This window comes from Oncorhynchus keta, unplaced genomic scaffold (assembly GCF_023373465.1).
Source record: "Oncorhynchus keta strain PuntledgeMale-10-30-2019 unplaced genomic scaffold, Oket_V2 Un_contig_4398_pilon_pilon, whole genome shotgun sequence".
NCBI lineage: Eukaryota > Metazoa > Chordata > Actinopteri > Salmoniformes > Salmonidae > Oncorhynchus > Oncorhynchus keta.
In genome coordinates this window covers 64,214-76,817 of record NW_026287752.1, presented here as the reverse complement: position 1 = coordinate 76,817, position 12,604 = coordinate 64,214, and the positions used below count along the sequence as shown (strand labels likewise).

Here is a 12,604-nt window from a genome sequence, read left to right as displayed (position 1 = left end):
ATCCACTGAAATGGCAGAGCATGGAATTCATTTAGGCTAGGAACCCCTAGACAACATCCACTGAAATGGCAGAGCATGAAATTCATTTAGGCTAGGAACCCCTAGACAACATCCACTGAAATGGCAGAGCATGAAATTCATTTAGGCTCGGAACCCCTAGACAACATCCACTGAAATGGCAGAGCATGGAATTCATTTAGGCTCGGAACCCCTAGACAACATCCACTGAAATGGCAGAGCATGGAATTCATTTAGGCTCGGAACCCCTAGACAACATCCACTGAAATGGCAGAGCGTGAAATTCATTTAGGCTCGGAACCCCTAGACAACATCCCCTGAAATGGCAGAGCATGAAATTCATTTAGGCTAGGAACCCCTAGACAACATCCACTGAAATGGCAGAGCATGAAATTCATTTAGGCTCGGAACCCCTAGACAACATCCACTGAAATGGCAGAGCTCGAAATTCAAAAACATTTTTGGGATTATTTAACTTTCATACATTCACAAGTGCAATACACCAAATTAAAGTTTAACTTCTTGTTAATCGTGTTCGATTTCAAAAAGGTTAAAGGTCACTTCAGGATACAGCTGTTAGTCTACACTATCCCTAGACAATCCAGTAATGAGAGGAAATGTATAGAATATGTAGGGCTCTATAACATCTCCATCTCATTTTTTTTAACCTAATTCCATTTTCTCCGTTTAGTTTTTCCAGATTTCTGACTTGTCCCTGTATGTCTGGTTTTCGCTCTCTAAATCACACTGTTAATACAATAACAACAACATTGGATGTTCTAAGTCCACAACAACACTTAAACCACATCAGGAGAACACTTTTGAAGTCTAAAAAAAAACTAAGACATTTTCATTTTTGTGTGTAGATACCCTTTAATTGAAGTGGCACCAGCAAGAGCCTTGCTTGGTAAGTGGTGTCTCTGTAGCACACAAGAGCCTTGCTTGGTAAGTGGTGTCTCTGTAGCACACAAGAGCCTTGCTTGGTTAGTGGTGTCTCTGTAGCACACAAGAGCCTTGCTTGGTTAGTGGTGTCTCTGTAGCACACAAGAGCCTTGATTGGTTAGTGGTGTCTCTGTAGCACACAAGAGCCTTGCTTGGTTAGTGGTGTCTCTGTAGCACACAAGAGCCTTGCTTGGTAAGTGGTGATTCTGTAGCACACAAGAGCCTTGCTTGGTAAGTGGTGTCTCTGTAGCACACAAGAGCCTTGCTTGGTAAGTGGTGTCTCTGTAGCACACAAGAGCCTTGCTTGGTTAGTGGTGTCTCTGTAGCACACAAGAGCCTTGCTTGGTTAGTGGTGTCTCTGTAGCACACAAGAGCCTTGCTTGGTAAGTGGTGTCTCTGTAGCACACAAGAGCCTTGCTTGGTAAGTGGTGTCTCTGTAGCACACAAGAGCCTTGCTTGGTTAGTGGTGTCTCTGTAGCACACAAGAGCCTTGCTTGGTAAGTGGTGATTCTGTAGCACACAAGAGCCTTGCTTGGTAAGTGGTGTCTCTGTAGCACACAAGAGCCTTGCTTGGTAAGTGGTGTCTCTGTAGCACACAAGAGCCTTGCTTGGTTAGTGGTGTCTCTGTAGCACACAAGAGCCTTGCTTGGTTAGTGGTGTCTCTGTAGCACACAAGAGCCTTGCTTGGTAAGTGGTGTCTCTGTAGCACACAAGAGCCTTGCTTGGTAAGTGGTGTCTCTGTAGCACACAAGAGCCTTGCTTGGTTAGTGGTGTCTCTGTAGCACACAAGAGCCTTGCTTGGTAAGTGGTGTCTCTGTAGCACACAAGAGCCTTGCTTGGTAAGTGGTGTCTCTGTAGCACACAAGAGCCTTGCTTGGTAAGTGGTGTGTCTGTAGCACACAAGAGCCTTGCTTGGTAAGTGGTGTCTCTGTAGCACACAAGTGATCGCAGAGTCTGCTGAACAAATCACAACTGGATTGATGCTAATAACCATGATATCATTCTGCCAGGTAGGCATAGACTACTTTGTAGCTAACATTTAATTGACAAGGTTTGTGGGAAAGCTATTCCGTCAACCAGAAGATGGTTGTCATTAGCATCATCGCTAACAGCTACACATAGTGGATCATTAGCATCATCGCTAACAGCTACACATAGTGGATCATTAGCATCATCGCTAACAGCTACACATAGTGGATCATTAGCATCATCGCTAACAGTTACACATAGTGGATCATTAGCATCATCGCTAACAGCTACACATAGTGGTAAACTGCACTCAGACAGGGGCATTTCCTGGCTGTTTAATCTGGTTTTTCGATCAACCAGAAGATGGTTGTCATTAGCATCATCGCTAACAGCTACACATAGTGGATCATTAGCATCATCGCTAACAGCTACACATAGTGGATCATTAGCATCATCGCTAACAGCTACACATAGTGGTAGACTGCACTCAGACAGGGGCATTTCCTGGCTGTTTAATCTGTCTTTTCCATCAACCAGAAGATGGTTGTCATTAGCATCATCGCTAACAGCTACACATAGTGGATCATTAGCATCATCGCTAACAGCTACACATAGTGGATCATTAGCATCATCGCTAACAGCTACACATAGTGGTAGACTGCACTCAGGGGCATTTCCTGGCTGTTTAATCTTCAAAAAAGGAAAATACAAATCACATAGGCAAATTTAACGACAATTTTCAGGCAGATGGTTCAGAATAACTATGACAAAAAATGAATACAAATTATACCATGTCACTTTAGAGACTGGAAGGGTAAAGGGGCATGTGCTCTACACAGGTAGAGTCCTATCTGTCCATGTCACTTTAGAGACTGGAAGGGCAAAGGGGCATGTGCTCTACACAGGTAGAGCCGTATCTGTCCATGTTACCTTTTGCAATGTGGGCACTGCTTCATGTTATGTATGCAACTGAGTGAGAAGTTTTCCTTGATTTTGGGCACCATTTTAATTGATTTTGGGCACCATTATGTGAGGTGTTATTATGTGTTTTTATTTATTCTTTCCAAACTGCGTTACCCACTCCAGTCAGCAGATGGCGATATGAGTATTTCTGGTGATGCTTCTTGCGTGACGTACAATCCAGTGGACGGAACTGGAGGCTTCTTCAACAGCGACAAAGGCTTCTTATTCAACCAACGTGGTGGTTTGCTAGCGAACATTAAACCGAAATATTGAAGTGTTTAAGAGTAATCTTGTGTATATTACTCTTAGTGTTTTAAACACAATTCTGTGTACATATCAACTCGTTCATTGAAACGTAGATTGCTTGTTAAATTAGCTAATGTGGTACATTGATATTGCACTAGGCTAATCGCCCGGAACATGAGCTCACTAATCTCGACGGAGAAAGAAGCTCTGGTGAAAGGAGAGGAAGAAGCTTTCAGGATGAAAAGGGAGGAAGAGGAGTCTATCACATTGAAAGAAGAGGATGATATTACAGTGAAAGAGGAATATGGGAACGAGGTTGTGGAAGAGGAGGAGGTAGAAGCTTTCAGAATCAAAAAGGAGGAAGATGCCGTAATTTTTGAAGAGGAAGAACCTTTTGGAGTAAAAGAGGAAGAGGAGGCTATCTCAATTAAAGTGGAGGAGGAAGACGTTTTGGGAGTGAAAAAGGATGAGGCTGAAGATTCGAGTAAGACCAGTGAGCACTGACTTAAAAACGGGCACTAAATATGCATTTCTTGAACTAATGTGGGGTTTGAAAGGGGCATTCTAATGAAGTTCTACAATTTAATACGTTGTTCAGTACTCAATACATTGTTAAAGGTGCTATCCGTCCTTGGTACATATATTTTTTGTGACTTTTCTATTAGATTTATTGAAATATCCATGTAGTCCACGTTAAAGTGCACTTCATCTAACAGGCTTTTCGAATTCAACATTGGTGCATAATTTCTACTTAAATTGTCAAAGGGACGCAAAAGACACCCTTTTCGTGGAAAGACCCTTTTTACATTTGCAACACAAACAATATCTTAGGAAATCATGAGGAAACTGGCCATTATAGGCCCTTTTCTTATACATATTCATGCCTCTTGTAAGACTCTGTGATTGCAGTAGATGGTCATAAGTTTACCATCTGTTTGATGTTCTCGTTCACACAGGAGAGAGACATGGCTATTGTGGATCCTCTGGGGAGCCTCAACAACATCCTGATGCTGACGAGGCAGAGGAAAGTCTCTCCACATCAGAACACCAGATGGTACAGCTTTGGTCTGGTCTAGCATACAGCTTGGTCTGGTCTAGCATACAGCTTGGTCTGGTCTAGCATACAGCTTGGTCTGGTCTAGCATACAGCTTGGTCTGGCCTAGCATACAGCTTGGTCTGGCCTAGCATACAGCTTGGTCTGGCCTAGCATACAGCTTGGTCTGGCCTAGCATACAGCTTGGTCTGGCCTAGCATACAGCTTGGTCTGGCCTAGCATACAGCTTGGTCTGGCCTAGCATACAGCTTGGTCTGGCCTAGCATACAGCTTGGTCTGGCCTAGCATACAGCTTGGTCTGGTCTAGCATACAGCTTGGTCTGGTCTAGCATACAGCTTGGTCTGGTCTAGCATACAGCTTGGTCTGGTCTAGCATTACAGCTTGGTCTGGTCTAGCATACAGACCGGGCAGGCAAGCTAGCAGTTGGTCTGGTCTAGCAAGCTACAGCAGACCGGGTTAGCATACAGCTTGGTCTGGGCTAGCAGTTAGCAGACTTGGTCAGACAAGCTAAGCAGTTAGTAGGCTGTGCTAAACAAGCTAGTCAGCTAGTGACCAGGGCAAGCTAGCAGTTAGCAGGCCCCTCTATGGCAGGCAAGCTAGCAGTTAGCAGACTTTTAAAAAGTAGCAGTTAGCAGACCTTATTTAACCAGCAGCAGTTAGCAAGGACTAGCAGTTAGCAACCGGGCAGACAAGCTAAAGTTAGCAGACCGGGCAGACAAGCTCGCAGTTAGCAGACCTGGTTAGCAAGCAAGCAATAGCAAGGACTAGCAGTTAGCAGACTGGGCAAAAGCAGTTAGCAGACCGGGTAATAGCGCATTACAGTTAGCAAGGGCTGAAGCAAGCAGTTAGCAAGGGCTAGCAGTTAGCAGACCGGGCAGACAAGCTAGCAGTTAGCAGACTGGGGGAGCAAGCTAGCAGTTAGCAGACCGGGTTAGCTAAGCAAGAGTTAGCAAGGGCTAGCAGTTAGCAGACTCGCAGACAAGCTAACAGTTAGTAGGCCGGAGCTAAACAAGCTAGCAGCTAGTAGACCAGGGCAAGCTAGCAGTTAGCAGGCCGGGCAGGCAAGGTAGCAGTTAGCAGATACAGACAAGCTGCAAAAGCAGACCTGGTTAGCAAGCATAGCAGTTAGCAAGGACTAGCATTAGCAGACCGGGCAGACAAGCTGCAGTTAGCAGACCGGGCAGACAAGCTCGCAGTTAGCAGACCTGGTTAGCAAGCAGTTAGCAAGGACTAGCAGTTAGCAGACTGGGCAATCAGAGCTTGCAGTTAGCAGACCGGGTTAGCAAGCAAGCAGTTAGTCTCCTGGCTCAGCAAGCAAGCAGTTAAAGGGCTAGCAGTTAGCAGATTGGTGGGCAGACAAGCTAGCAGTTAGCAGACCTGGTTAGCAATAAGCAGTTAGCAAGGGCTAAACAGTTAGCAACCAGGCAAGCTAGCAGTTAGCAGACCGGGTTAGCTAAGCAAGCAGTTAGCAAGGACTAGCAGTTAGCAGACCTGGGTTAGCCAGCAGAGTTAGCTAAGGGCTAGCAAGCAAGCAGTTAGCAAGGGCTAGCAAGCAAGCAGTTAGCAAGGGCTAGCAAGCAAGCAGTTAGCAAGGGCAGCAGTTAGCAGGCCAGGCAAGCTAGCAGTTAGCAGACCGGGTTAGCAAGCAAGCAGTTAGCAGACCAGGCAAGCTAGCAGTTAGCAGACCTGGGTTAGCAAGCAAGCAGTTAGCAAGGACTAGCAGTTAGCAGACTGGGCAGACAAGCTAGCAGTTAGCAGACCGGGTTAGCAAGCAGCAGTTAGCAAGGGCTAGCAAGCAAGCAGTTAGCAAGGGCTAGCAGTTAGCAGACCAGGCAAGCTAGCAGTTAGCAGACCGGGTTAGCAAGCAAGCAGTTAGCAGACCAGGCAAGCTAGCAGTTAGCAGACCGGGCTAGCAAGCAAGCAGTTAGCAAGGGCTAGCAAGCAAGCAGTTAGCAAGGGCTAGCAGTTAGCAGACCAGGCAAGCTAGCAGTTAGCAGACCGGGTTAGCAAGCAAGCAGTTAGCAGACCAGGCAAGCTAGCAGTTAGCAGACCGGGTTAGCAAGCAAGCAGTTAGCAAGCAAGCAGTTAGCAGACCGGGCAGACAAGCTTTAGCAGACCGGGTTACCAGCAAGCTAGCAGTTAGCAGACCGGGCAGGCAAGCTAGCAGTTAGCAGACCGGGTTAGCAAGCAAGCAGTTAGCAAGGGAGACCTGGTTAGCAAGCAAGCAGTTAGCAAGGACTAGCAGTTAGCAGACCTAGCAAGCAAGCAGTTAGCAAGCAAGCAGTTAGCAAGGGCTAGCAGTTAGCAGACCAGGCAAGCTAGCAGTTAGCAGGCCGGGCAGGCAAGCTAGCAGTTAGCAGACCTGGTTAGCAAGCAAGCAGTTAGCAAGGGCTAGCAGTTAGCAGATCGGGCAGACAAGCTAGCAGTTAGCAGACCTGGGTTAGCAAGCTAGCAGTTAGCAGACCAGGGTTAGCAAGCTAGCAGTTAGCAGACCGGGTTAGCAAGCAAGCAGTTAGCAAGGGAGACCTGGTTAGCAAGCTAGCAGTTAGCAGGACTAGCAGTTAGCAGTTAGCAAGCAAGCAGTTAGCAAGGGCTAGGTTAGCAGACCAGGCAAGCTAGCAGTTAGCAGGCCGGGCAGGCAAGCTAGCAGTTAGCAGACCTGGTTAGCAAGCAGTTAGCAAGGGCTAGCAGTTAGCAGACCGGGCAGACAAGCTAGCAGTTAGCAGACCTGGTTAGCAAGCAAGCAGTTAGCAAGGACTAGCAGTTAGCAGACTGGGCAGACAAGCTAACAGTTAGTAGGCCGGAGCTAAACAAGCTAGCAGCTAGTAGACCAGGGCAAGCAAGCAGTTAGCAGGCCGGGCAGGCAAGCTAGCAGTTAGCAGACCGGGCAGGCAAGCTAGCAGTTAGCAGACCTGGTTAGCAAGCAAGCAGTTAGCAAGCAAGCAGTTAGCAAGGACTAGCAGTTAGCAGACCGGGCAGACAAGCTAGCAGTTAGCAGACCGGGCAGACAAGCTCGCAGTTAGCAGACCTGGTTAGCAAGCAAGCAGTTAGCAAGGGCTAGCAGTTAGCAGACTGGGCAAGCAAGCAAGCAGTTAGCAAGCAAGCAGTTAGCAAGGGCTAGCAGTTAGCAGACCGGGCAGACAAGCTAGCAGTTAGCAGACCTGGTTAGCAAGCAAGCAGTTAGCAAGGGCTAGCAGTTAGCAGATCGGGCAGGCAAGCTAGCAGTTAGCAGACCGGGCAGGCAAGCTAGCAGTTAGCAGACCGGGTTAGCAAGCTAGCAGTTAGCAGACCGGGTTAGCAAGCAAGCAGTTAGCAAGGGCTAGCAGTTAGCAGACCGGGCAGACAAGCTAGCAGTTAGCAGACCTGGTTAGCAAGCAAGCAGTTAGCAAGGACTAGCAGTTAGCAGACTGGGCAGACAAGCTAACAGTTAGTAGGCCGGAGCTAAACAAGCTAGCAGCTAGTAGACCAGGGCAAGCTAGCAGTTAGCAGGCCGGGCAGGCAAGCTAGCAGTTAGCAGACCGGGCAGACAAGCTAGCAGTTAGCAGACCTGGTTAGCAAGCAAGCAGTTAGCAAGGACTAGCAGTTAGCAGACCGGGCAGACAAGCTAGCAGTTAGCAGACCGGGCAGACAAGCTCGCAGTTAGCAGACCTGGTTAGCAAGCAAGCAGTTAGCAAGGACTAGCAGTTAGCAGACTGGGCAATCAAGCTAGCAGTTAGCAGACCGGGTTAGCAAGCAAGCAGTTAGCAAGGGCTCGCAAGCAAGCAGTTAGCAAGGGCTAGCAAGCTAGCAGTTAGCAGACCTGGTTAGCAAGCAAGCAGTTAGCAAGGGCTAGCAGTTAGCAGACCAGGCAAGCTAGCAGTTAGCAGACCGGGTTAGCAAGCAAGCAGTTAGCAAGGGCTAGCAGTTAGCAGACCGGGTTAGCAAGCTAGCAGTTAGCAGACCTGGTTAGCAAGGGTTAGCAAGCAAGCAGTTAGCAAGGGCAGAAGCAAGCAGTTAGCAAGGGCTAGCAGTTAGCAGACCAGGCAAGCTAGCAGTTAGCAGACCGGGTTAGCAAGCAAGCAGTTAGCAGACCAGGCAAGCTAGCAGTTAGCAGACCTGGTTAGCAAGCAAGCAGTTAGCAAGGGCTAGCAGTTAGCAGACCGGGCAGACAAGCTAGCAGTTAGCAGACCGGGTTAGCAAGCAAGCAGTTAGCAGAGGGCAGCAAGCAGCAGTTAGCAGTTAGCAGACCAGGCAAGCTAGCAGTTAGCAGACCGGGTTAGCAAGCAAGCGTTAGCAGACCAGGCAAGCTAGCAGTTAGCAGACCGGGTTAGCAAGCAAGCAGTTAGCAAGCAAGCAGTTAGCAAGGGCTAGCAGTTAGCAGACCAGGCAAGCTAGCAGTTAGCAGACCTGGTTAGCAAGCAAGCAGTTAGCAGACCAGGCAAGCTAGCAGTTAGCAGACCGGGTTAGCAAGCAAGCAAGCAAGCAAGCAGTTAGCAGACCGGGCAGACAAGCTAGCAGTTAGCAGACCTGGCAGGCAAGCTGGCAGTTAGCAGACCGGGCAGGCAAGCTAGCAGTTAGCAGACCGGGTTAGCAAGCAAGCAGTTAGCAAGGGAGACCTGGTTAGCAAGCAAGCAGTTAGCAAGGACTAGCAGTTAGCAGACCTAGCAAGCAAGCAGTTAGCAAGCAAGCAGTTAGCAAGGGCTAGCAGTAAGCAGACCAGGCAAGCTAGCAGTTAGCAGGCCGGGCAGGCAAGCTAGCAGTTAGCAGACCTGGTTAGCAAGCAAGCAGTTAGCAGATCGGGCAGGCAAGCTAGCAGTTAGCAGACCGGGCAGGCAAGCTAGCAGTTAGCAGACCAAGGTTAGCAAGCTAGCAGTTAGCAACCGGCAGTTAGCAAAAGCTAGCAAGGGAGGCAAGCAAGCAGTTAGCAAGACCTTAGGTTAGCAAGCAAGCAGTTAAAACCTAGAGGGCTAGCAGTTAGCAGGCCGGGCAGGCAAGCTAGCAGTTAGCAGACCGGTTAGCAAGCAGTTAGCAAGGGCTAGCAGTTAGCAGACCGGGCAGGCAAGCTAGCAGTTAGCAGACCGGGCAGGCAAGCTAGCAGTTAGCAGACCGGGCAGGCAAGCTAGCAGTTAGCAGACCGGGTTAGCAAGCAAGCAGTTAGCAAGGGCTAGCAGTTAGCAGACCGGGCAGACAAGCTAGCAGTTAGCAGACCTGGTTAGCAAGCAAGCAGTTAGCAAGGACTAGCAGTTAGCAGACTGGGCAGACAAGCTAACAGTTAGTAGGCCGGAGCTAAACAAGCTAGCAGCTAGTAGACCAGGCAAGCTAGCAGTTAGCAGGCCGGGCAGGCAAGCTAGCAGTTAGCAGACCTGGTTAGCAAGCAAGCAGTTAGCAAGGGCTAGCAGTTAGCAGACCGGGCAGGCAAGCTAGCAGTTAGCTGGGCAGGCAAGTAGCAGTTAGCAGACCTGGTTAGCAAATAAGCAGTTAGCAGGGGCTAGCAGTTAGCAGACCTGGTATAGGCAAGCTAAGCAGTTAGCAGACCTGGTTAGCAAGCAAGCAGTTAGCAAGCAAGCAGTTAGCAAGGGCTAGCAGTTAGCAGACCGGGCAGACAAGCTAGCAGTTAGCAGACCTGGTTAGCAAGCAAGCAGTTAGCAAGGACTAGCAGTTAGCAGACTGGGCAGACAAGCTAGCAGTTAGCAGACCGGGCTAGCAAGCAAGCAGTTAGCAAGGGCTAGCAAGGGCTAGCAGTTAGCAGACCGGGCAGGCAAGCTAGCAGTTAGCAGACCTGGCAGTTAGCAGACCTGGTTAGCAAGCAAGCAGTTAGCAAGGGCTAGCAGTTAGCAGACCTGGTTAGCAAGCTAGCAGTTAGCTGACCTGGTTAGCAAGCAAGCAGTTAGCAGACCAGGCAAGCTAGCAGTTAGCAGACCAGGCAAGCTAGCAGTTAGCAGACCTGGTTAGCTGGCAAGCAGTTAGCAAGGACTAGCAGTTAGCAGACTGGGCAAAAAGTTTGAGCAGTTAGCAGACCTGGTTAGCAAGCAAGCAGTTAGCAAGGGCTAGCAGTTAGCAGACCTGGGCCCGGCAGTTTAGCAGTTAGCAGACCGGGTTAGCAAGCAGATAGCAGTGGCTAGAAAGTTAGCCTTGGGGTGGGGGGGGTGCGTCGCGATGGAGGTAAGTCTGTTTTTGCCTCTTCGTGCGGTGACGTCGATAGACCAGCTTGGTCTAGCATACAGCTTGCTCTATCAGGGGCTGGATTTCTGTAAGGCACTTTATGACAACAGTGACATCAGCATCCATAATGATATGTGTCTGTGTCCCCTCTTTATGGTTACCAGGACAACGCTAGCCCTTCCTCCCTCCCGGAGTCCCCGTGGCGTGCCTCTCCCGGTAGCACCTTACTGCTGGGTATGAAGAGGTTGTCTGTGCTGCTGGTGGACTGCAGGAAAACAACGGGGCTGAGTGGAACTGTGAGAAGAGGAGCAGAGAAGAAAGGATCAGATTTGACACATCAAAGTAAGTAGTTTAGTTTGAACAAATACAATAGATCTGCCCACTGGTATCTGTTACCAGGACAACCAGCAGAGTTCTGTTAGTTGACAGGAAGGTGGACTGGTATCTGTTACCAGGACAACCAGCAGAGTTTTGTTAGTTGACAGGAAGGTGGACTGGTATCTGTTACCAGGACAACCAGCAGAGTTTTGTTAGTTGACAGGAAGGTGGACTGGTATCTGTTACCAGGACAACCAGCAGAGTTCTGTTAGTTGACAGGAAGATAGACTGGTGGATATGGATGTTATGAATATCATAACACTGAAAAAGGATTCTGCCAATGAAAAGAGAGAAACCAATAGACCATATAAAACCTTGATTAAAATTAGATTTAGAGAGAAACCAATAGACCATATAAAACCTTGATGAAAGTTAGCTTTAGAGAGAAAGTTTCAAGATGATCTGATGTAAGGTGCTTGTTTTACAAAAACTTTTCCATAAAACATTATGGATGTTACATTGCCTGTCCCAGTCAACGCCCCTATCTTTACAAGACTGTAGAACAGGCAAACTAAACTCAAGACTTTGGTAATTAATTAACTAGTACTGAAGAAAAGCTGTGATCAGGCTGCCTACTCATGCAAAAGCTTCAAACTGTAACCAGTGCCGGCAACCTTGTTCAGGTTATCAATCAACCTACCAGGGTAGTTACAAACAGTAGAGGAATGAAATCATCAACATGGTTTGATCATATCTTTACTAATGCTGCAGAAATGGGTTTTAAAGCAGTATCCAGATCCATCAGATGTAGTGATCACAATATAGGAGCCATGTCTAGGAAAACCACTGTTCCAACGGCTGGGACTAATACTGTGTACAAGAGGTCATACAATTTTTTTGTAGTGATTCCTATGTTGTTGATGTAAATAATATTTGTTGGTCTGTGGTGTGTAATGATGAGCAACCAGACGCTGCCCTTGACACATTTGAAACTGCTTATCCCAGTTACTAATAAGCAGCACCCATTAAGAAAATGACTGTAAAAACTGTTAAATCCACATGGATTGATGAGGAATTTAAAAATGGTATGATGAAGAGGGAGGCAAAAGAGATGGCATATAGTTCTGGCTGAATAACTGATTGGCAAACCTATTGCAAATTGAGAAATCATTTGACTAAACTGAATAAGAAAGTATGAAACTATGAAACAAAAATTAAATGACATGAAGAAGGATTGTAAAAATCTTTGCATCAATGGAAACATTTGGGCAAAAAAATCAACAATGACAAGTCACTGGTGTCTGACAACGTGGATGGAAAATTGAGGATAATAGCGGCCGATATTGCCATTCCTATTTGCCTTGTCTTTAATTTAAGCCTACTAGAAAGTGTGTTCCCTCAGGCCTGGAGGGAAGCTGAAGTCATTCCACTACCCAAGAATAGTAAAGCTCCCTTTACTGGCTTAAATAGCTGACCAATCAGCCTGTTACCAACACTTACATTTTTGGAAAAAAACAGTTTGACCAGATACATGCTATTTTACAGTAAACAAATATAGACTTTCAGCTTATAGGGAAGGACATTCAACAAGCACAGCACTTACAAATGACTGATTGGCTGAGAGGAATTGATGATAAAAATATTGTTGGGGCTGTTTTGTTAGACTTTTGACATTATCGATCATAGTCTGCTGCTGACAAAAACGTATGGCTTTACACCCCCTGCTGTATTGTGGATAAAGAGTATTTTTTTAAAACATTTTTTAAAGCGAACCTTTATTTAACTAGGCAAGTCAGTTAAGAACAAATTCTTATTTTCAATGACTGCCTAGGACTGCCTTGTTCAGGGACAGAAGGACAGAGTTTTACCTTGTCAGCTCAGGGATAATATCCAGCAATCTCTCTGTTACTGTCCTACCGCTCTAACCGCTAGGCTACCTGCCGCACCAGAG

The 12,604-nt window shown here is 47.3% G+C and overlaps 1 protein-coding gene and 1 long non-coding RNA gene across 9 annotated transcripts; one reads left to right on the top strand and one right to left on the bottom strand.

The window, feature by feature from the left end:
• Window positions 1–3,088: 3,088 nt before the first annotated feature.
• On the top strand, window positions 3,089–11,802 carry LOC127924660 (uncharacterized). The gene is made up of 4 exons (XM_052509378.1): window positions 3,089–3,631; window positions 4,095–4,192; window positions 10,500–10,768; window positions 10,937–11,802. The coding sequence occupies exons 1-3, from the start codon at window positions 3,313–3,315 to the stop codon at window positions 10,683–10,685; spliced, it is 603 nt and encodes a 200-aa protein (XP_052365338.1). The 5' UTR covers window positions 3,089–3,312; the 3' UTR covers window positions 10,686–10,768; window positions 10,937–11,802.
• Window positions 6,866–9,846, bottom strand: LOC127924661 (uncharacterized). Of its 8 annotated transcripts, none has more exons than XR_008118544.1 (6): window positions 9,225–9,422; window positions 8,790–8,834; window positions 8,063–8,135; window positions 7,742–7,993; window positions 7,485–7,557; window positions 6,866–7,106 (listed from the first exon to the last, which is right to left on the bottom strand). It is a non-coding gene; the product is annotated as an uncharacterized LOC127924661 (long non-coding RNA). The 8 variants fall into 8 exon arrangements; XR_008118545.1 differs by lacking the exon at window positions 6,866–7,106 and adding an exon at window positions 9,537–9,597 and having other exon boundaries at window positions 7,287–7,557; window positions 9,225–9,381; XR_008118541.1 differs by lacking the exon at window positions 6,866–7,106 and adding an exon at window positions 9,709–9,846 and having other exon boundaries at window positions 7,301–7,557; window positions 9,225–9,381.
• Window positions 11,803–12,604: the final 802 nt, after the last annotated feature.

Bases quoted from the DNA above. Each gene is read 5' to 3' on its own strand.
- LOC127924660 (XM_052509378.1), top strand. From the start codon at position 3,313: ATGAGCTCACTAATCTCGACGGAGAAAGAAGCTCTGGTGAAAGGAGAG. The intron at 3,632-4,094 runs GTGAGCACTGAC...TCGTTCACACAG, and splicing joins TGAAGATTCGAGTAAGACCA to GAGAGAGACATGGCTATTGT. The intron at 4,193-10,499 runs GTACAGCTTTGG...TATGGTTACCAG, and splicing joins CCACATCAGAACACCAGATG to GACAACGCTAGCCCTTCCTC.